Source organism: Hypomesus transpacificus, unplaced genomic scaffold (genome assembly GCF_021917145.1).
Source record: "Hypomesus transpacificus isolate Combined female unplaced genomic scaffold, fHypTra1 scaffold_185, whole genome shotgun sequence".
Taxonomy (NCBI): Eukaryota; Metazoa; Chordata; class Actinopteri; order Osmeriformes; family Osmeridae; genus Hypomesus; species Hypomesus transpacificus.
The window spans coordinates 125,673-148,890 of record NW_025813734.1 but is presented as its reverse complement, the minus strand read 5'-3'; the positions used below and the strand labels follow the sequence as shown (position 1 = coordinate 148,890).

The 23,218-nt window shown below is 41.5% G+C and overlaps 2 protein-coding genes across 2 annotated transcripts in view; one reads left to right on the top strand and one right to left on the bottom strand.

The window, feature by feature from the left end:
• The first annotated feature begins 1,250 nt into the window (after positions 1-1,250).
• On the top strand, positions 1,251-21,775 carry rcc1l (RCC1 like). Its single transcript, XM_047051877.1, has 11 exons — positions 1,251-1,905; positions 2,183-2,312; positions 2,786-2,914; positions 5,304-5,370; positions 5,940-5,991; positions 6,174-6,258; positions 18,258-18,439; positions 19,329-19,416; positions 19,602-19,775; positions 19,946-20,031; positions 20,148-21,775. Exons 1-11 carry the CDS (start codon positions 1,624-1,626, stop codon positions 20,223-20,225), a joined length of 1,353 nt encoding a protein of 450 aa, XP_046907833.1. The 5' UTR covers positions 1,251-1,623; the 3' UTR covers positions 20,226-21,775.
• Positions 21,580-23,218, bottom strand: part of castor2 (cytosolic arginine sensor for mTORC1 subunit 2) — a 48,451-nt gene continuing 46,812 nt past the window's right edge. Inside the window, exon 9 of the mRNA XM_047051878.1 lies at positions 21,580-23,132. Within this exon, the coding sequence (XP_046907834.1) occupies positions 23,067-23,132 (66 nt within the window). The 3' untranslated portion in view covers positions 21,580-23,066. The remainder of the gene's footprint in view (positions 23,133-23,218) is intronic.

Genomic DNA, 23,218 nt, shown 5'->3' with positions numbered 1-23,218 from the left:
TTCTCCAGGGCGTAAAGTAATATTTACGATTACATGTAAGCACGATATATAAATGTATCAATCCCCCGAAAACGAATATATCTCTGAAAAATTATGCACCGGGTGCACATCGCAAAGTAAATAAAATACAAAAAACTGAAAAGATGCACCATATTTTTCTAGGCCTACCCAAAAATATTATTCTGGCTACACCCCTGCCCCCGGACCTGTTGTTTTTACCTCTTTTAGGGAGGTCCAAATCTTAATTAGGGTCTTAACTAGTCTTAATCAGAGAGCAAGAATAGAGAACGCCAATCACAGAGCACATTTGTTCTCTTCTGACACATGCTCCCATAACCAGTGGCGGTCCTAGCACATTTTGCGCCCCGGTCGAGTTTTTCACTTACACCCCCGCTCCAGGACTGCAGTCACCCATACTTGATATGGGTGGTGGTGGTGGGGGGGGGGATTGCTCAACATTTTATAGCCAATTCCCTGGCCTGAATACGTGGTCCACTGCTAACATTTACCATATTCTCATGTATATGTTAGTGCATATAACCCAGCAGATACTATTTTAAAAGACAAATTACACCCGCATTAAAATAATGCATCATGACAGTGTGTATGATTTGAAATTGTCATTTATTATCACACTAGCATTTAATTATCCCGGCAAACAATTACACTGCTCTTAGCTGTAAGTGTAAATCTAAAGTGAAAATAACAAAACCAGTCAGTATGACTTGTGAACGAATATCATTCACGTACTATACTAAACACAGCGGTCACTCGGCAGGGAATTAGGTATCTGTTTCCTCTACTAAACCTATGCAGGTCACGTGAAAAAAGACAGACTCGTACGCGAAGCAGTGGCGTGTTCAGGGAGTGGCCTAGGGTGGCACGGGCCACCCCTGAAATCTAATTGGCCACCCCAATATCTTAAAATATGATTGGCTATATGCCCAGTCAGAGGCGGGCCACCCCTTGTGCCACCCCTTGTGCCACCCCTATCAAAAATGTATGGACACGCCCCTGACTCGAAGACCCAGTTGGGAAATAAACAATCATTTCAGTTTCCTCGACTGAGCCTATGCAACAGTCCCGATGCGCGGCCACGAGAATGAGAGGACTCGTTACTCCTGAGTCCTTGTAAAAAATGAACGAATCGTTCATGAACGACACATCACAGTGTGAGTACACTCCGGGCCAATAGGTGGTAGCTCCCTATGGCGTTTGGTTTTGTTTTTTTTACTGAGTCGAAGGGGAAAGTGCACAGTTGACTGTCATGGCTGCCTCCATCGCAAACATGCCTTTCATTCGCTAACAATTGATCCGTTTCTGTTTCTCAAATTAGTACGGAAACTTACTATAACCTAGAATAGTTGATAGACATTAACCTAACTCTTAACTAAGATTAACGAACATAATATCATATTTAAATAGCTTTCTATTATCTTTAACCTAGCTGGCTTTTCCTAATGTTTTCAAATCAAAAATATGTTTGCTATTACTGAGACGTTACACCATACTTCTTTAGAACCTTGCCTAACTAATGGCCAAGTTAAGTCCTCCACTCTTTTTTGTATTTAGATTTAGTGCTGGCTGGTTATATAGTTGATAACAATTTAATGTTCTGAGAAAATGTCACTGGTCTCCCTACGCCAGTGGTCACGACAATGGTGTCGAATTAGGAGTTGTGGATATGCAGCAACCAGCAGTGCCCCCACAACACGCGAAGAGAAGAATGATAGCCCGATGTTTCAGTACGTTGGAAAGCACCGAAAGGCAAACCACAAAGTCTATGTGTGGGGTTTCAGCTACACTGGTGCTCTTGGTATCCCCAGCTTTGTGGTTCCTGACACTGGCAGGAAAAAGCCTCGAAAATATCAGCTCACACCTTATCGTCTTGAGACAGAGCATCAGGTAAGCTGTTTGATTGACATAAAACAACTTATTGTCTTGAGATTTTAAGGCAGAATAAAGTGTTGCTGCGCAGTGATTTGGTACTAGGTGTGAAATACATCTAGCTTAGAATTAGGCAGAGGAAAAGCTTGGTTATAAAATTTCCAAACAGCCAAATTGTACCTTATGATAGTTTGAACACGACGAGCTAGAAACCCTTGAAACGTGAAAATAATGTTATTTTTTGGTAAAAATCGCCATAGACTATTATGATGAAAAAACTTGCGTCTTTCCATAGATAACCTCTGCAGCCTGTGGGTACGGGTTCACAGTACTCTCCTCCAACACCAAGGACCTTGCCAAAGTGTGGGGCATGGGCCTCAACAAAGACTCTCAGCTGGGCTTCCAACGCACACAACATGATCGCTGTAAGACTTAGATCACTTCCCATCCTCATATCCTTATTTATTTATCTAATGTCAGCAACACAGCTGGTCAACCAAGAAAATAGGGTGCATAGAGCATCACTATCATTTCATATGTAGATTTTGTTTAAAATGTCCACGGTCTTGCATAGATTTACTGTATTCTTGCGAGGGCTTTGGCTGTAAGTAGATTTTCAACCTTATTAAAACACTAGGCTACACACCATTTTAATTTCAGGACATGATCTAAAAAAACATTTTTGTAACGGGTAGCTCAATTCATGCAATCTGATAGGACTATGCATCTGCATGACTTTGCATCTGATGGCATAATAAACTAGCACTGGCTTGCTAACAAAATGTAAAGATTTAAGACTAACGTTGACGTACAAAAGGTTACCGAGCTAACAATTGCTTAATTGTCAACATAACGTTTTTAAGTGAGCTATGGACTCTGTATCCTCCTGTCTTTCTAGGTAAAAGCTATGACTATGTGCTGGAGCCCTCCCCAGTGGCGCTGCCTCTTGACAAGCCTCAGAAGACCAGGGTGGTTCAGGTGGCCTGCGGACGTGCCCACTCACTGATCCTGACAGACTCAGAGGGAGGTGAGGAATACTAAAATCCTACTATAACTTCAGGGTTTCCCGCAGAAATTTGGCACCCTCTCATGGCCGTTTATCAATCCGAAAAACACTAAGAACATGCTTGTATTCTTGAGAAGAACATTCTTTATGAGAATGGTCTTACAAGAGAACAAGAACGGAGAATGCAATGCAATGACTTCTGGGAAAGCAGATCCGTTCTCGCTGACCAAAGGCCTTTTGCAGTCTGCATTCTTGTCTGTAATTGTGTTCTTGTGACTTGTGAAACGTCATCAGTCTCACCCCAAGTACTTGCCAATTTGTTGTATGCATCTAGCCAAGTACACTCAAAATACACGGAAGTGTTTGCTCTGCCCGTTTTATTGAGAATTCATCGGAAGGTGACTTGAGTGGACCAGCCAAATATCCCAAAATGCATTTCACACCTATAAGCGGCAATAATGTCTGAGGCAATAATGGCTGAGTTTTTAGTTTTTAATATTGCTGTTGTTGTGTCGCAGAATGTAGTTTTAAGATTTCTTTTGGGCAAGAATTTGAATCTGTGGTCAAATTAACAAGTTGGAGCATAATTTATATTTTGCTTTGATGCTTTCTGAGATGTGAAGTAATGTGGATATATTTACATTTAGTCATTTAGCAGACGCTCTTATCCAGAGCGACTTTCAGTAAGTACAGGGACATTCCCTCGAGGCAAGTAGGGTGAAGTGCCTTGCCCAAGGACACAACGGGAATCGAACTGGCGACCTTCAGATTACTAGCCCGATTCCCTAACCGCTCAGCCACCTGACTCCCATATATGCTAGGGCTGAACGATTTCGGAAAATAAGCTAATTGCGATTATTTTGACTAATATTGGAATTGCGATTTAATATGCGATTTATATATGATTATTTATATATATATATATATTAGTGGTGGGCCGTTGTCGGCGTTAACGTGCTGCGTTAACATGAGACTCTTATCGGGCGACAAAAAAAATATCTCCGTTAATCTATTCTCAAAGTTGGGTTTGGAGCTGGGTCTATACTACACAAGCTATGATGACTTTCACCTTGAAATTTTAGCGTGGATGTATACCTAGCCGAATTGCACTGTAGGGGGCGAGAACGAGTCTTCGAACCTGTCCGTATGCCTTGTGTATAAAATTAACAAATCAAACGTGATGTGCTAACATGGATACAGCTATGAAGCCGCCTGGTTTGCTTCAGGGAAAATGTATTTTTATATATATATATGTATATATACACATTACTGATCTCCAGTCAGCAACATAACACACAAAGTTCTGAAAAATTAAGGAAAACATACCGCCTATACCTCTCCGAAAATATTTTGGTAAATCAAAGCTAAACGTAGGCCAATAACATGTGTGTTGTACTTTCTTAACTAAAGCTAGCTAGCTACCGTTTTGAAAAAAAAACTTGCGTTGTGGGGACCGTCAGAAATATTTAGAACTCACGCATCTAAAGGTTAAATCTTAAAAGAAAAAGGAACACTGTCTGAACATTTCTGATCCAATCAGTAGCCTAACAGATGGAGTTAGGCTTTGAAACATTTTGATCAGTGATCCTCTCGGGTGTTATTTGGCTGATTTGACACACTGGTGTTCAGCATTTTAGCTATGCATCGTACATGGCTTTGTGGTATTTTAGGGCCGAATTAGGTTGGTGGTGTTGCCCCGTGAAGTAGCAACGTTAGCCAGGCAGACTTGACACTGCGCAGCATCTTTTTTAAAGGCAAAAAGTGTCTGTAGTGTCAGGTTCTGTCGAGCCTGAGGCCATTGTACAGGTCAAGGTAAAGTGTAACATGCAAAGTTTATCCTTCGTCTGCAAACTGCGTTACTCTCCCGTGTCACGTGACCAAAGTAAAATCGCAGCCTTTGTGATGTGACAAAATCTTGTTTTGTCACATCGCGATATTATCGCAAATGCAATTAATCGTTCAGCCCTAATATATGCCTCCCCAACTATCAAGATGACCGGGCTGTCAGCGTTCATGGCACCCTCCCTTGATTCTGACTGCCCCGAGCACTCTGAAAATTGGTCCATCCCACTATTTTTAAGACATACTCAAAAGTCCAAGTATTTGATTTGAACCCAGATGATGGAAAATTATTTTGTAAGTTGCAGACAATATTCTTGGAAAAGTGGATTGGATGAAGTTCCTTTGATTTTAACCTACATTTAGACTCAGTATTAAATATCCAATTACAGTACATGGGTCTATTTTTTAAGATCTAAAATTGATTATTTTTTTATGATGAACAGAAAGCATTGGTCATATGCTGTACTCAGCTGTGAAATCCGTATCATTCTCCCCAGTAATTACATAACAGCAAGTGCATACACCCACATGTTTCTCCTTCTCTCGTTTTCTCTCTCCCACATCAAAGTGTTCACTCTGGGGAACAATGCCTATGGACAATGTGGGAGGAAGATAGTGGAAGATGAAATCTACAGGTATGTCTGTTCACACATCTGTCACATACCTATTCATATACCATATACCTACACTTACATGTACAAAAACACACCTCCAAGCAGCAGATGAAGGCCAGATAATCTTGTGTGTGGAATCTTAAATCTGTCTCTGTGCTGTTGTCATGCCTCTCTGCTGAGTGTTGAGTCATGCTGTGACTCACACTGTCAGATCAATGGAAGCAAGGCATAGATTACCTTTCCAGGAACTATAGTCCAGCACTCATCAAGCGGTTCTTAGTTTTCTCCATTACAAAACAAAGATTAATAGATTCCTTAGTAATATTAGAACAACGTGCTCAAATGTTGTTTGTTTTTCAGATTATATATGAGCTAAGAACTGTTGTAATTTACCTATTTTTGTAAATGGTTGTGTTGTTGGCAGAATGTAGCTGGGAGGCAAGGAGGGAAGAGGTGACCTTTTCTGTTGAGACAGGCCTCCTTGTATGACAGATTGATAACTTATCTCTTGCATTTTTTTTCTCTTTTCTCATCTCTCAATCTCTTTCACTTCTTTTGGTTTGTGTCATTATCTTAATATCTTGTTGCAGTTGCAGTCATGTCATTCATAAGATGTTGGGGTTTGACAGCACTGTAACCCAGGTGTGTTCATATTATTCTTCGAAGCATACACACTTCAGTAATGCTTTGTTTATTATATAGGATTCCCTGAATAAGCATCCCATAAGCATTATTATTTTTCCAACACCCAGTGAAAACTGTTAATGTTCCATGTTAGGATTGCATTATATCTGATGGCTGCTAGTTTCATGTCTGTCCTATAGGTTGCGTGTGGGCAGGACCACAGTCTGTTCCTTACTGAGACAGGCAAGGTGTATGCCTGTGGTTGGGGGGCAGATGGACAGACAGGTATGAAAGTGTATCCAGTACACACACATACACACAACCCTGATGTAAGTTTCTGAATATTATTGCTGCCTAATACATATACTCTTCATCAGTTTAGCTGTTTGTTGTTTACTTTTTGGATTTTATTACCCACATTACTTTTTTTCAGATATCTACGTCTATCTCTAAGTACTACTCTCAAAGTTTATTTGGATGAATGACCATACATACACTTTATAATATATGTAGTATTTTGACACCGACACATTACACCTACAGCGGCTTTTATGACATTCCATTCAGAATCCAGAGGCAACTAGAGAGGGTAACATTTCTGGGGAAATTGTAGGGTGTGCTTGCTTATGTTGGTTGCACAGGGGTCAGTTTTTTAATGACATTTTTACAACTGATATTTCTGTAGGCTATATTTTATATCAAAAATGCATAGCTTACTTATTATTTATAAAGATTACATAGATTTAAAAGCATAATTTTTTTCTCCTCATTTACTATTCAAAATACTTAGTGAAGAGTAGACTGAAATAGTTGTTTTCTCATTCCCCCTGCAAGAGGGAGCAGTCTCATAGTTGAATCAAAACGAATACATTTGGCAGACCAGTGTAAAACTGGACCTAATCTCTATGATTTAAACGTAATTTTAAGTTTTCCCTTCTTGTGATATTTTCAGGCATTTAGCCTACTCATATCGCATTCATTTATTAATTAAGAACCAACCTTTGAAGCTTATTCTAAAAACGACGTTACCGGGCATATATTTCGATTCAAACAGTACCATCTGCTAACTGAAAAATATGCCCCCATGAACGTAAATAAAATGGACATTTATTTAGGGGAAAATCCCTCATTCATAAAAAGCTCAGTGGTAGCGATCATTGTCAGTAACAATGCAAAATAGTCCTGCTGCCCCGGTAAATTGTACTACTACAGTACAGTACTAGACTGTGTTCGTCTCGGTAGCAATTGCGTTGGTTGAATTCAATTTAACGTTCCGTTGTACGGTTTAGGCTGAAATGAATTATTTTCATGAACAGATGACAAGTTGTGGCAATGGAGTTTAGGTTAGAAGTCACTAGTCAGATAGTTTCACCTTTTAAAATACTTTTGATTTAAGTAAGGGTAGTGCCGATTATGTGCCGCCGTTTGACTTTCTGTAAACAGCTGTGCCTGTACTGTAGAGATGTTTTTGTTAGCTACTAGACTAGGCTACAGCGTTGCAGGGAGCTACACTGGTTTGAAACCACAGGTCATGATCATTTCACCCACAAATCGTCTACTTGTAGTCTAATGTCATAACTAATGTCCTACAACTAAAATGTATTTGTGAGTAATGTTTATTTTAACGATTGAAAACAGATGAATCATAGACCGCTGTAGTATGTGTTGCCCAGGCAACAGAGGCTAATGTCATGATGGTAATTCTTCAGTGAAATAGTAGACTACTGTTTCCGAAAGTAGATGTACTTCCTTAATAATATCAGCTTCTATTATATGGCAACGACAGTATGAGCGCTCTGATTGGTTAATGGGTAGTCATGCCAGCCGCGTATTGACTCATAGTTATCACCCAGGCCTCTTTGCTTGTGGCGTTTCTGCAGCTGCCTTGCAGTAAAGCAGTTAGCCTAGCTAGCTCCCAGAAGTTAACAAACTGCTAAACTAATGTTCTGCTAGAGATAGTCACGCGAGTTTTCGTGACGTTAGTGACGTTAATAGCGTCAGTGACTGTGGCTAGCAAGTTAGCCACTGTTAGCTTCACTTTTGCCACAAAAACTTAATTAAAAAGTAAACCGTGCAACGAAACATAAATCCCAATAGAACCAACACAATCGTGACCAAGACGAACCTTTTAACATTGACGTTGTCTATGTAGTCCAAATACTGACTGAGCCTTAGGGGCGCGAAAATAAACTATAATAATAATAATAATAACTAGAGAGCATACAATTTCTGGGGAAATTGTGAGGGTGTGCTTGCGGCTGCCCCAGCTGCCCATATTCTCCTTGGGCCTCATGTATAAACGTTGCGTACACACAAAAAGCTTGCGTACGCTGGTTTTCACGCACACTTTGTGATGTATAAAGATTTACTTGACGTGAGAATGTGCGGGCCGTCACAGAAACTTTTGAGCAGACGTGAGAATGTGCAGACCGTCCGCAAAGGCTTGTCTGGCTCTGTAACATGGCGAATTCTAACCGAAAAGTGCAGAGACTCACCAAACATTACAAAATAAAGTTTCTACTAGTACGTTTATGACGTTAACTATTTAAAAAACATAAAAATAAAAGTTTGATCATTAATGTGGATGATCACATCAAAATGCCAAAACCCGAAACGGGAAATGCTATTGCCTTCTGTTTATACCGCCACCACATAATAACTTCTGTTAAACTTGAGGCTGTCAAACGAACCACAAAATCACTCAGGAAATGCATGTCACGCTAACCCTATAGCTGCCATGCTGTTAAGATGTGCCACCTTTCGTTTCTTCATTTCAAGTTTTATATCGGAGCATTTCTTCTTAATTTCTGCCCTGGTCCGGTTCTCTAAACCTACAGCATTGATGGCCCTATTATAATAATGATAATTTTATTTGTAATGCACTTTACATTGAGCTAATTCTCAGCTCTAAATCTCTAAGTGCTGCAGGTTAAAAACAAGAAAGGGCGCAAATAGTGACAGTTTTCCACTCTGCCAACTTTCTTTTGTCACTAATACCTGATGACAGGCAGCCAAACAGGACACATTTTCTCGTCTCCACCTCTGTTGTCAGAACTTCGATCTCACACTTACCGTATTTCTTCGAATAAACGCTGCGGCGTTCATTTTTGGTGCAGCGTTTCTTCGAGGAAATATGGTAATTCAGACAACGAAATAACCTTAGGAGCGCATTTATAGGCCATCTGCATATTAATTTATGGGAGGAGGCAAGGCGGGGTCAGTGGCTCGTTCACGTGCGGTCAATCTCACGTTGATTGTGATTTATAGTTGCGCAGGACCTGGCGTACGACCGGTTTTATACATGTGAATATTTCTGTGCGTAGGTACTTTCCGAGTTTTGGCGGTACGCCATCTTCTGGTATGAAAGCTGCGCAATCCTTTATACATGAGGCCCCTGGTGTTGCCCACCTCATGCCCCTCAACCCTACCCATTCAATATGGCACTCCAGTGCAAGCCAGTAGACCAACGAGCTGCCAACGATCCAGACGTGCGGACGACTTTGGTTTTCCATGGTGTGATATGATCCAACATCCAACATCTGCCTCTTATATACTAGATGGCTTCCCGCTTCTTCTTTTTCAAACAATGCAAGGCTAACATCTGCCTGTTTATTTGCCACCTGTGTCTGTGTTGTTTTTATTCACAATATTCTCATTGGTTGGCCTTGAAGACAAATAGCTCTATATTATTTCTGAGACACTCGCATCCTATTTTGTAATTTTACCGCCCTGATCGGCATCATTTGAGTAATGAGGGCAAGCTCAGGCTTATTGATTACTTAAAAAAACGTAATGTTTCATCATGCAAGATAGAGTAGCCTAGTTAGAGAAGGATTTAGCAGTTTTATTATTACAGTAGCCTATTTTATTCATAATTTTCAGAGTAACCTCAAACCTTTCTTTTGTTTCTTTGACCATACATTTTCTATGAGGGCTTAGTGGTCGGTTTAACATCATCATTTATAGCGACATCATTATTGATAGCGAAGAAGCCTACCGGACATTGTTAGCTCGCAATGTACAAAGAATAGGGAGGACAAACCCGTTTGAGCGTTTTTCCTGAAATACGTTTTTATTAGTTATTCCTGGTGAAATTATGGAATTAAATGACATATTTACGATATTAAAACACGTGTGCACAATAATATCAACAATATTTGCTAAATGTAGACGTTTTTAAAGGTTTTGAATTTTACCTCGAAGCTACTTCCGTTAATCAGCAGTTTGTGAAAAAGAGGCTAGTTTTACAACAGCAACTTTGGATGTAAACTACTTTAACATGTTATCTGATTAGCCAATATGAGTGAGATATGTATACAGTTACATTAACAAACCTCTTGCTTGTGAAGTATTTCGTCTTAAATACGAAGGGAACACATCACATTAACAATTCTAAAATGCTTGACACGCCAAATTTTGTCTTTTTTTGTCAAGCGTCCCTGAAGCTCAGATTTCGAGTCGAGTTCCATGAAGCGTTGCAGTGAATGGTTGCAGGCACTCATCGGACTTAAACTCAAATATCTCAAATGTCCCAACTGGAAAATTTTAGCGGTTTCACAGTCCTGTAGAGGACATTTTTCTGAACAGATTGACATCAAGTTGAGGTTGTGGCATTAACGTTCAGGTTAGTAGCCAAGGGTTTAAAGACCACTCGGCTAATTACAGACGTCTTAAACTGTTAAAACGCCAGTGCCACATTCGGGACGGTATTCACACAGGCATTGGATCAATCCTAGTTTTCAGGCCTACTAGCTCGAATGTTTTTAGATGTTTATCTGCTACAAATGAATGAGTCTAAAAAATGAGTTGGAACACAATACCACTATTAAGTGTGGCCTTTGCGCCCCTCCCCCCACCTGTCTGGGCCAGGCTGCTGCTGTGAGTTGCTAGCCAACCTTTACTGAGGGGACTGTTTGAACGCGCTGGAATTAAAAAATGTTCATCTTTATGTATATTTGAGACCACAAATTCGTAGATGTACGTTTCCACTATATGTTAACCGATTTTAAGGGCGATCGGATTAAATGAGCGAAAACAAGGCACATCTGTCCATATTTTGTTAGTGAAGCAGGGAGAGGAATGCTCGTGGCAAGCTAACTGGCTGGGTAGAGCGATGGGGAGTTTGTTAGCACTCAAAATGTAGCTCTTAAACAGGGGCACTCCTAGGACATAAGCTCGATTATAAAAAAATCCCCCAGCTGGGAAATGTTCGCGGTTTTCACAGTACTGTAGAGGAGACCTTCATGAACACAATGACATCAAATTGAGGCTGTGGCATTGAAGTTCAGGTTAGTAGGCAATGGCTCAAAGTGCTCTCAGCCATTTACAGACCTCTTAAAATGGGAAAACCTCTGTGCCACATACGGGATGGTATTCACACAGGGATTGGCTCTAATTTGAGTGACAGGTTGATTCACCAATTGAAAAACTCATCTGGGAATTTTGATTTTTCTAAGAAGAGTGCCGAGATTTTACCGTCACCGTTTGGCTTCCTAAACAGCAGTAGAATTCCAAGTTTTTCTAAACCGCGTCGCGTACAGCATTACAGTGAGCTACACTGGTTTAAAACTACAGGTATATAAGGACAATTGTACCCATGAATTGTTTACTAGTAATATGATGTCATAATAAATCATAAAAGGTTCATCGATATGTGAGGCACGTTTATTATTTTTACGATTGAAAACAAATGTATCACAGACCGCTATCGTATATGTCGTTAAACAGAGGCTAATTACGCTAACGACTCAGTCATCAAACGAAAATTGACTACTGTTTTTGAAAGTAAATGTACTGATAATATCAGCGTACATCGTACTGTACATTAAATATCACAATTGTGTTTTTTATCATAATGTTAAATGAGCAATAAGTTCAGTTTGGCATTTGTTGACGCTTGGAACTCTTCGTTGTGATTACATTGTGAGCAGAACGTTTGTCCTCCCTATTACTAGACTAGGCTACAGCAATGCAGTGAGCTACACTGGTTTGAAACCACAGGTAATGATAATTTCACCCACTAATTGTTTACTTGTGATCTAATGTCATAATAAATCCTACAACGAAAATGTATTTGTGAGGAATGTTTATTTTAACGATTGAAAACAGATGCATCATAGACCGTAGTATGTGTTGCCCGGGCAACAGAGGCTAATGTCATGATGCTAATGCTTCAGTGAAATAGTAGACTACTGTTTCCGAAAGTAGATGTACTTCCTTAATGATATTAGCTTGTATTGCACAATACACATTACAATTGTGTGTCATATCACGAAGTAAAATGAGCAAATAGTTATCACCCAGGCCTCTTTGCTTGTGGCGTTTCTGCAGCTGCCTTGCAGTAAAGCAGTTAGCCTAGCCATCTCCCAGAAGTTAACGAGCTGCTAAACTAATGTTCTGCTAGAGATAGGCACGCAAGTTTTCGTGACGTTGGTGACGTTAGTGGCGTCAGTGACTGTGGCTAGCAAGTTAGCCACCGTTAGCTTCACTTTTCGCCACAAAAACTTAATTTCTACTTAAACCGTGCAACGGAACGTAAATCCCAATACAAGCAACTCAATTCCTACCAAAACGAAACGTTTGACACTGATGTTGTCTATGTAGTCCAAATATTAACAAAGTTTTAGGGGGGAAAAAAGAAATAATAATAATAATAATATATATGTGAGATAACAATGGTAGTGCCCTTGCCGAAGGCAAAGCACACCCAATAAATAAATATGTGAGAGAACAAAGGTTGTGCTCTTGCCAAAGGCAAACACACCCAAGAATATGGATTTGGGGGTGGGCACATGGGGAGTTGCCCACCCCATGTGGCTATTCACCTTATTCCACCCCGCCCACTTTTTTCATCTTTTTGCACTTCCGTTGTATTTGCACTTCCGCTTTAACGGGGATATCATTCAATTCAAAGGAGAACTGCCGAGAAGTCCTGCAGCTAAAATATTAAATAATTAGGTGGATTTGTGCAAAATAGGGCTGCAACTAACAATTATTTTAGTAAACGATTAATCGGTCGATTCTTTTTTCGATTAATCGATGAATTGGATAAAAAAACAAAAAAGCATTCATTTCCAACCCTTTATTCAAAAACAGAACTGGCAGTGCAAAACATCTTCAGAATGTGCACAAACAGGCACACAATTTTGAAAAAGTTATTAATATTAGCGTGGATTTAATGCTATTTTCAGAGATGAGCAATTTATTTGAATTTTGTTTAAAACATTTTTGAAAATTGAAAGGTTGTGGAAGTAGGCCAAACTTTATTAGAATAATCATGTGTATATGTATGATTTTTTGACACCATTTTGAAAAAAGTTAAGATTTGCGAGGATTAGGCTATTTTCAAAGATCAGTGATTTTCTATCAATTTATTTGAAACTTAATTGAAAAAGTAAAGGCTGTGGAAGTATACCAGACATTGCTAAGATACTCTGGTGTCTGTCTGAGGTTTTATATTCATAAAAATATTATAAAAGTACATTTTTCAAAATGGTATGGGTAGTTTTCACCCGGTCCCTAGCTGCAAAGGAACGTCTTCCGAATGTGAGATGAATGTCGAATATGAAACTAACTTCACCCTGGTCAATTAACACACCTTTTCGACGTATTTAGTGTGAAATGCTCCCACACCTTGGATGACTTAGGTCGTACTGATTTCTCCGCCATGTGTTTCAGAACAACGTGATTCCCCCGCAAAACCGACCAGCTAGCATTGTTAGCAGTAGAACGTTAGCTTCTTGTTTATCTACTTAAGGCTCTAGTTTTTTTCATAAGGTCCCTGCTATTAGCCATGAACTGCAAATGTATGAGTGACAAAATGTGCTGTAATAATAAATAGTATCAACTTTTTCATCAAGGGTCTTGGGTACAAGCTTAATGCAACGTGTTAAAACTTACAAGATGTTGTGCACTAGTAATCTTCCCTCCTATCTAATGGCAATTACAAGGACACATCCATTAAATCATTTGATTGCTGCGTTGTTTCAAAAGCTTTACATTACATTTAGATGCACTACAGCAGTTGTTTTGCTCACAGCCATGCCTATACATTTGGTTATAATTTTGTGTCTACTAATATCATAAATTGAGAACACTTAAATATACTAAAATATTGCTAGTTTATCTCTTAATACACACTTTAGTGATACAAGCAGACAAAGGGAAACTTCAGTGTTTTTTTTAATTTTTATTCTGCGCCTTCAGCCAGGGACGCAGATCCTCAACTTTGGTTGGAGGTCGGTGCAAAGTAAATGTCGCCCATAACACTCGAACCTCTTCTTTCCATGGTCAAAACAATGATAATACAGGGTCTGATTCAGTTTTTCTACAGCTGTTATGGCAGCCACGAACTGCACAGTTCACGCTGGGCATCTCTATTAGCCTTAAATTAGTACCAGAGCCTGTTTAAGACATTCTCTTTTAGTACCGCTATATAGCGGAAAGTATCTAAACCGGAAATGAGAATACGCGGATGGCCGCCCATTTTGGAAGGAAAGTAGTGGCAAAAAATAAACAGCGCCAGCATAGATTTCAACCTGTCCGAGTTCATTGCGCACTTTAATTCAAAAGACATAGCTATAAAGCAAAACTTGATCAATTAAACATTAGTGATCATAACTGCTGTTGGGAGAATAGACCTGGCTTGAAGATGGTGTTAGAATTTATCCCAAATCTGTTTGATGGTGTTAGTCACCCAACAGGTAGTGCCCAAACTCCCTAATGTTCTTGTGGTTGAATGGGCACTAAATCCCACAGACACACTCCCAACATTCTGTGGACAGCCTTCCATTTTTGTCTATATAGTGTAATGTTTTCTGAGCCCCCTGCATTGATTGAAGTAAAGCCACTGTACAATTTACCTTCCTTAATGATGTTGGCTCAGAAGATTCTGGTCAAAATAAGTCTTATATTTACATTTATGCATTTAGCAGACGCTTTTATCCAAAGCGACTTCCAAGAGAGAGCTTTACAAAAGAGCATAGGTCACTGATCATAACAACGAGGTAGTCCCAAACATTGCAAGCAGCCAAAACATGAAACATACATTGTGAAAAAACTAATATATAATATATATAACATAAGAGCATGCAGTTATACAAGTTACAAATTAAAACAAAATGAACCACAAAAAGTGCAGGACTGTACCTGTAGAAGAACAATCAACAGTAAAATATTTCACAGCGAGTACAAGACTTAACTTCGTTATAACTAACCTACAAGAGCAACAATTCACTCAATAAGAGTCATTGTGATCCTGGAGGAAACTAACATCAGGTCCAGCCAAGCATTCCCAAGTGCCGTTGTACTCCCGGAACAAGTGCGTCTTGAGCCTCTACTTGAAGGTGGAGAGACAGTCAGTGGCCCTGATGGAGGTGGGGAGCTGGTTCCACTATTGGGGGGCCAGGCAGGAGAAGAGCTTGTGTTGGGACCGGGCTGTCTTGAGCGGTGGGACAACCAGGCGGTTGTCTGAAGAAGACCGTAGGTGACGGGTGGGGGTGTAAGGTTGCAGGAGAGACTTGATGTAGTTGGGTGCAGTCCCGTTCACTACTCGGAAGGTCAGTACCAGGGTCTTGAATCTGATACGGGCGTTGATGGGTAGCCAGTGGAGAGAGATGAGGAGCGGGGTAACGTAGGAGCGTCTGGGTAGATTGTAGACCAGGCGGACCGCTGCATTCTGAATCCTCTGAAGAGGGCGGGTTACACATGCTGGGAGACCAGCGAGCAGCTAGTTGCCATGGGAGGTGATGATTGGTCCAAGTGAGGTGGTGTACAGAGAGAAGAGGAGGGGTCCAAGGACGGAGCCTTGTTGGACACCAGTGGAGAGCTGGCGAGGGCCTGACAGTTTGCCTTCCCAGGAGACCTAGTAGGATCTTCCCGACAGGTAGGATGAGATCCACTGGAGTGCAGTGCCAGTGATGCCCATCTCAGAAAGTCTGGAGAGCAGGATCTGGTGGTTAACCGTGTCAAACGCTGCAGAAAGGTCCAGCAGAATGATGACGGATGACCTGGAAGCCGCTCTGGCAGACTGGAGGGCAGAGGTGACTGAAAGAAGGGCAGTCTCTGTGGAGTGGCCAGTCTTGAAGCCCAATTGGTTGGGGTCAAGCAGGTTGTTCTGAGAGAGAAAGACAGTTGGTTAGATACAGCACGTTCAATTGTTTTTGAAAAGAAGGGTAGCAGTGATACCGGTCTGTAGTTCTGGAGGATGGCATGGGTAAGGGAGGGTTTTTTGAGTAAAGGGGTAACTCTGGCCTTTTTGAAGGCAGAGGGAAAGATGCCGGAGGTAAGAGAGGAGTTTAGGACATGGAGAAGAAAAGTTATGATAGAGGGGGAGATGGTTTGAAAGAGAGGGGAGGGGATAGGATCAAGGGGACAGGAGGTGGGGCGATGAGAGAGAATGAGGTCAGAGATCTCTGCCTCGAGCAGGGGAGAGAAAGAGTTTAGACATTTAGTTTGGTCAGTCGTGGAGGGTGAGAGGGTAGGAAAGGTGGGTTTAGGGAACCGACTGCTAATGTCGGCGACTTTTGTCTCAAAGAAGGAGGAGAAGTCGTCTGCTGTCAGGGTGGAGGGAGGGGGTGGGGGAGGTGGGTTAAGAAGGGTGGAGAAGGTAGAAAAAAGCTTGTGGGGGTTTGAAGCAGAGTTAATTTTGTTCAGAAAGTAGAGGGTTTTAGCACCAGTTATGTGAGAAGAGATAGATTTAAGGAGGGAATGATACTTATCAAGGTCCAGACCATCTTTGGACTTGCGCCATCTCCTCTCAGCTGCCCGAAGGATGGACCGTTCTTCACAAATAACATCCGTAAGCCACGGGCAGGAGGGAGAAGATCGTGCAGGCCTGGTTGACAGGGGACAGAGAGAGTGAAGTGATGCAGTTAAAGTGGTTAACAAGGAGTCGGTGGCAGTGTTAGTGGGATGGGACGAGAACTCGTCAATGGGAAGGAGGGAGGATGTTACAATGAGGAGAAATGGAGGGAGATAGGGAGCGGAGGTTGCGGCGGAAAGTTACAAGGGGAGGGGAGGTAGGAGGGGTTGGAGAAAGAGAGACAGATAATTGGATAAAGTAGTGATCAGAAGTGTGCAGTGGGGTTACAGAGGTCAAGTCAGTGATACAGTTACGTGTCAGGACGAGGTCTAGCTGTTTGCCTGCCTTGTGAGTCGCCGGTGTGCTCAGCAGCGTCAGGTCAAAGGAAGTCAGGAGAGACAAGAAGTCGACGGCCTGCGTTCCTTGGAGGTGGATGTTGAAGTCCCCAAGGACTATCAGGGGGGTTCCATCATCCGGGAGGACGCTGAGGAGCATGTCCAGCTCCTCCACAAAGTCGGCTAGCGGTCCTGGTGGGCGATAAAGAACAATTAAGCATGCTTTGATAGGATCAGTTAGCATAACATAACGATGTTCAAATGATTTGGCAGTAACAGGGAGTGGTGTGGATGTGTATTTCATATGTGGGGAAAGAAGCAACCCTGTCCCACCACCCCGCCCGGTTGAGCAGGGTGAGTGAGTGAAGGAGTGGTTGACAGAGAGAGCAGCTGGAGTTGCAGTGTTCTCTTGGCGGATCCATGTCTCTGTCAGCGCAAGGGCATGAAGAGAAGGCCGGGATGAAGTCTGCCTTGTTCACAGCAGACTGGCAGTTCCAGTGCCCTAAAGAAAGAGAGAGGGCAGGTAGAGAAGATCTGGATAGGTAGTGAAGGTTAGAGGTTGACCGTATATACTTTGTGACATATCTACGTCTACGGGTAGTGTAATGAACAGGAATGCTAAGGAAACACATGCTAGCTATGAAAATGTTCTAGGTGGAATATAATATGAATAGGGTGATACTTATCAGAAGAGGTGATCCGCCTTGTCGGCCTTCCTCGGTGGACTCCCTTAGGTAGACTCCCTGTCTTTGTTCGACCGAGTCTTCGTGCACCGAGGCTGCCAGGCGAGGCTGCCTCTAGAGTGCCAGCCGCCTTAAATATGCAAGGCGCAGCTGACAATGACCCTAATTATGTAAACAAAGGCCAGGGTCTCACGCAGCGGCAAGTACCCTGAAACTCAATCTCTGGCTAGTTACTTAACGGTCTGGATAGCTGCTGTCTCTCAGCTATAGTCAGACACAAGATTTTAGCAAAAACACAACACAATACTACAAGTTAAAGTCACTTAGTCAGGAGACAGTCACGATGCACATTCAGTAAAACACTATTCGTCTTATTTTAGATTTTTTTGGTACAAAACCAATGTAGTAAAATTACCTATGAAACTGAACCAAATTGTGCCATGGGTCATGGTGATGTGGTTGCAGGTCTGGGCCACCTAGACATGTCTGCCACAGCCCTACCTGTAAGAGGGGATCTGGCAGGGGTGAAGGTGACCCAGGTGACAACCTATGGAGACTGCAGCCTGGCCGTGTCTGCAGAGGGACAGCTCTATGGCTGGGGAAACTCAGAGTACCTCCAGCTGGCGTGTGTAACTGAGGCAACCCAGGTGACACAATGCATGATACATCACATCTTGTATATCACAAATCTTAGAGCTGCAGGAAAACCTTTAAGGTCCCATGACATGAAATGTTCACTTTAGGAGGTTATTTAACATTAATGGCTGGGTTTCCCAGATTTGTTAAGAAGCTCTTAACGCTAAGATCTTCTTAAGAACGTTCTGAGAGCGTTCTAGAGCGCCCTTAGAATGTTCTTAAGACGCTCTTAGCGTTAAGAGCTTCTTAACGAATCTGGGAAAACCGGCCAATATGAGTTCCCCTAGCCTGCCTTTGGTCCCCCAGTGGCTAGAAATTTCGATAGGTGTAAACCAAGCCCTGGGTATTCTTCTCCGCCTTTGAGAAAATTAAAGCTGAAATGCTCGATTTTGAATATGTTCCTATTGTGACGTCACAATAAGGAAGGTTACCTCCCCTTTCTCTGCTTAGCCCGCACAGAGAATTTGGCTCACCACTGAGAAAATGAGCTACGACCGTGCGAGCGCAATATTGGTTTTTCCTCGCGACATGGCTTGCACACGACCGACGCATGGCAGTTATCCCCGCCTCTTTCTTCCTCATATTTAGTCATTTAGCAGACGCTCTTATAGCATTTAAAGCTACAGACACAGAAACGGAATGTCCTGAGGAAAGCTCATTGTGGGACTGATTGTACTGGCTGTAATTCTGCACCAAGGCTGAATTTCGGGAAAGAGACTTAAGATACAGTATCAGGGGACCACTAAGGCCTATATAAAAGCATCCAAAAACAGCATGTCATGGGATCTTAAAAGAAAACACAGCTTAAAGTCTCAGAAAGCATGGAAGAGGTATTTAGACAAGCACCTTATGTGGTGCAAAGCACACTTGTTTTATATCCATATGTTCCTTCCTTTTTAGATCAGCTCTCCTCGACTCTTGCCTCTCAAAGGGGTGGGCAAGGTGACTCAGGCAGCATGTGGAGGCACACAAGTGGCCATACTAAATGGTTAGCAAAGCTTTTAGGAAGAGTTGAAAAGAAGAAAGAAAATAGTGGAAGCTCAAGTTGTTTTCATAATGTTTTTACAATTATTTTAGAAAATAATTATTCATCAGACTCACTATGACTTGGTAAGATAGTGTTTCCATGTGAAATGTGTGACACTGCAGATACAGAAACATTTTGTCTTGCAGAGCGAGGTGAAGTGTTTGTGTGGGGCTATGGAATTCTTGGAAAAGGCCCCAATCTGTCTGAATCCCAGACCCCTGAGCTGGTCCCTCCTACACTGTTTGGACGCTCAGAATTTAACCCCACAGTGACTCTCTCAAGCATCCGTTGTGGACTGAACCACTTTGCTGCTGTGACAGGTGGGTGAACCTGTTTTGGTAGATTAACTTGACTTAGATGGACCTGAAATTCAGAGCTGACAGATGCTGTTCCGTTTAATTTGTAATGTGATAAGCTGTATGTAGGCAGAAACAATTCAATATGAATGACTTGATTGAGCTTTCAAACATTTTGATGTTTCTTGTTATAGACCAAGGGGAACTCTTTGTGTGGGGCAAAAATGTGAGAGGATGCCTGGGTATTGGAAAACACGACGACCAGTACTTCCCATGGCGGGTGAGTTATGTGTACAATATTCTACTTATGCCCAGTTTACTTTAAATTTTAGATTAAATGTTAAAGGTTCCAAATCATTTTCAAACCATATTTACTTGGTCTTTTTGTGGTTTTAGGTAACCGTGCCAGGTCATGTGGTGGATGTGGTCTGCGGAGTTGACCACATGGTGGCTCTAGTAAAGTCCCTTGTCTGAACCCCCTGCCCACACACGCACGCAAGCACACTGTGCAAGATTGACTGTATCCTCGGATATCATGTTCCCGCACCGCTGTTGGGTGGTTCTGTAAAAAGTACTATTGTTGTCAGTAATTGTCAATTGCATACATTTTTTAATGACTAGTTGCCAAGTGCGTTCGCAACAATTGTTTTTTGCTCAGTAGTTGTGTTAAAATGGGTAGAAAACATTCTCCCCACATGTTCATGCAAAGTCATCCATCACAGTTGCTTGACTTTACACAGCCTCATGTTCCCTTACAAAGCCTAAATCTAGCTCATATCTGTATAAAATATGTTCCCCTCTTTGAAGCAGTTACCACCTTGTTACACCCTAATCAAAATGTTGTTACTGGCCTGCAAAGGGTGACCAGAGTTACCCTCACCTAACACATTGATGTGTTTAAACAGGGAAAAGCTTGTGACGTATAGCCTTTCAGTGCAAGCCAACAGGATCTGTGCACTCTACAATGTTTACATTAGTCAAATAATGAAGCTAACTGATACCACTCCCCTTTTCTTCCTACTGTTCTCAGCTGTTTATTTGAGACAATTATACTTGAAACGGGGAGTAAGTTGATAGACCAGTTGGACTTCCTTCCTGTTTGACCATCAATCGTCTTTGGATCACCATACCCTTGTTCATCCACAAAATGGTCAACAACATTGGAACTGAGAACTAGGTACCTTAGATGGAAAAGGTACAGTCAGTGTTCAAGTATAGAATACAGGCTTTATTTGTAATACCAATGTCAGACCACATTGTTATTGCACAGCAAGAAACCCTCTTCAACAAACGGGTCAAATAAAAGGTTTTGTCTTGATAGGACAGATAAAAAGTATACTGCACTTGATATTTCATTGTATTCATTCTTCTGAGAAGTTGAGTGGTCAGCCTTGGGCAATCTCATTGACAGTTTTTATTTGGATTAAGTTATAGAAATGATTCAATTCCACATTTTCCAACACTGGTTGATTCTGATGGGTACTGTTCAGTGTATTTGGGTAACAAAAGGCAGTAACAGACAGTTACTGCATTTTGCATTGACTTATCAACCACGTAATCCACCTGTTTCTTCCTCTTATAAAAAGCTGATCAGTAATAGGGGGTATGGCATCTTGTCACAATTCCCAACAGTCCCATAGTCCTTACTAATTTACATTTTATCCATCTCAGAAATTACCATTGATGTAAGCATCAATTGTTCCACTGATCCGTCAGTAATTCATAAAACTAGGGGATAACAATTGCCTTGAGGACTGCCATTAAAAAAAGACAATTGAAGAAAAGACAGTGGAAATGAAAGGTGAAATCGCTCTAAACAGACAAAAAATCAGTGAGTAGTTTGTTTTATTTCAATCAGAAGAAATTTCACCTTTTGTTTTTCTTTTAACACTGATAAATACATGGTTTCTGCTAATCCAAGCTAACAGAAGAAAAGCTTTTGCTTGGTGCGTAGACAGAAAGTCCTACCAAATGCTTAAGACTGACACGTCTACCTTCCTCAGGAGGATCCTTCTAGGGTTAAATAGGTTTTCTCCAATTTCACATCAGTACAGCAGGTCTTTAGGATAGACCTGTATTAAAGTGCAGACTGCAGGGGAAGGAGTTGGGAAAAGGTGGGGGATTTACACCAGGGTGTTGCAGGGCTGGTTCATTTATCCACAACTGCAACAATCATTCATAACTGAACTAATTACTTCATGTCCACCACCTCTCCTGCGCTACTTTTATACTGATGTATGGTAAAGACTTAAGGAGGTCAAGCATGGTGTGGCAGTTAATGCGAAAAATATTAAAACAGAACGGTCTCCCAAGAACAACCCAGTCACTCTAGTACATGGACACTAGCTGAGGCATAGCACACTTCAACGGTTGTTTATAAATGATATGATAAAAACAGTGGCTTAGAAATTTGCCAATCACATGCCATAAAGGTTTCATTTACAGAATCCAGTATATCAGACAAATTTGAACCTTACTGGTCAACAGAGAGACAAAGACCAGTCCTGTACACATCTTGACTCATTAATCCAGCGATATATAATTCTAATTCTACTATAGGTCTTGAATAATATCAAATTCTAGTTCCAGAACTTGTAAAATTCCAGACCACACCATGTCACTGGAATCTGACACCTACTCAAATTCTGAAATGATTACCTAATTAATTGTGCACTGGGTATTAGAGAAGGCCTTTAAACATCTTGGCACTGAGAAATTAAGAGAAAGACTAATGAGAGATCTTGTTTGTAGAGTACATTCTCTTTCCTTCCACAGGAGGAGGGCAGGTAACTGTTACAATATGGTCATTGCAGGAAAAGCAGCATGGGAGAAACAACAGAATGTCAAGAGGAAAACAGATTCAGTCTGGTCAACTAAAGCAACATTTATGGGTTCAGGCAGCTTGGGCTATAACGTGTGCACACATGGTCGGTTAGAGTAGTCCAGGCCTGGCTTGCAGCTTCTCAAGAGCTGGTGTTGCAGAAAAAAAGGGTGCAAATATGGTAGGCTGTTGGCATGGCATGGCTGTTGCCATGGTGAAACAATGGTGTGAGTGGAAAAGACAGCCATAATGAAACAAAACTGTGGTTACTCCAGAGTTAGGGTCCCCCAAATGGGTGGATGTTGTTTGGTACAGTGGAAGGGTTAACATGTGCAGATTTAGAGCATAGTTGGCACCATCTCAGAAAAGGAGGGCCACAGAACTCCCCACCCCCAATAACTGTCCACTGGTAACTGGTATCTTGGCACTTTTAAGAGTTGAACATGATAAATCAATGTGTGGGCCATGAAGACACAAGGCTCTCCCCATTTCCTTTACTGTTCTGGGCTCTCATTAGTCCTCAGAGCTCCAATCACACTCTGGATGTTTTCCTCTGGAACCTGGGAGAGATAGAGGTGAGGGGTGAAAGCTTAGATGGTTTTATGGCAAGAAGTATTCTTCCGATACTTATGTCTGCATGCAAAGC

Coding starts and splice junctions, on each gene's coding strand:
- rcc1l (XM_047051877.1), top strand. CDS start 1,624: ATGTCACTGGTCTCCCTACGCCAGTGGTCACGACAATGGTGTCGAATT. Junction 19,776..19,945: donor CCACTTTGCTGCTGTGACAG/GTGGGTGAACCT, acceptor TTCTTGTTATAG/ACCAAGGGGAACTCTTTGTG. Junction 20,032..20,147: donor ACCAGTACTTCCCATGGCGG/GTGAGTTATGTG, acceptor TTGTGGTTTTAG/GTAACCGTGCCAGGTCATGT.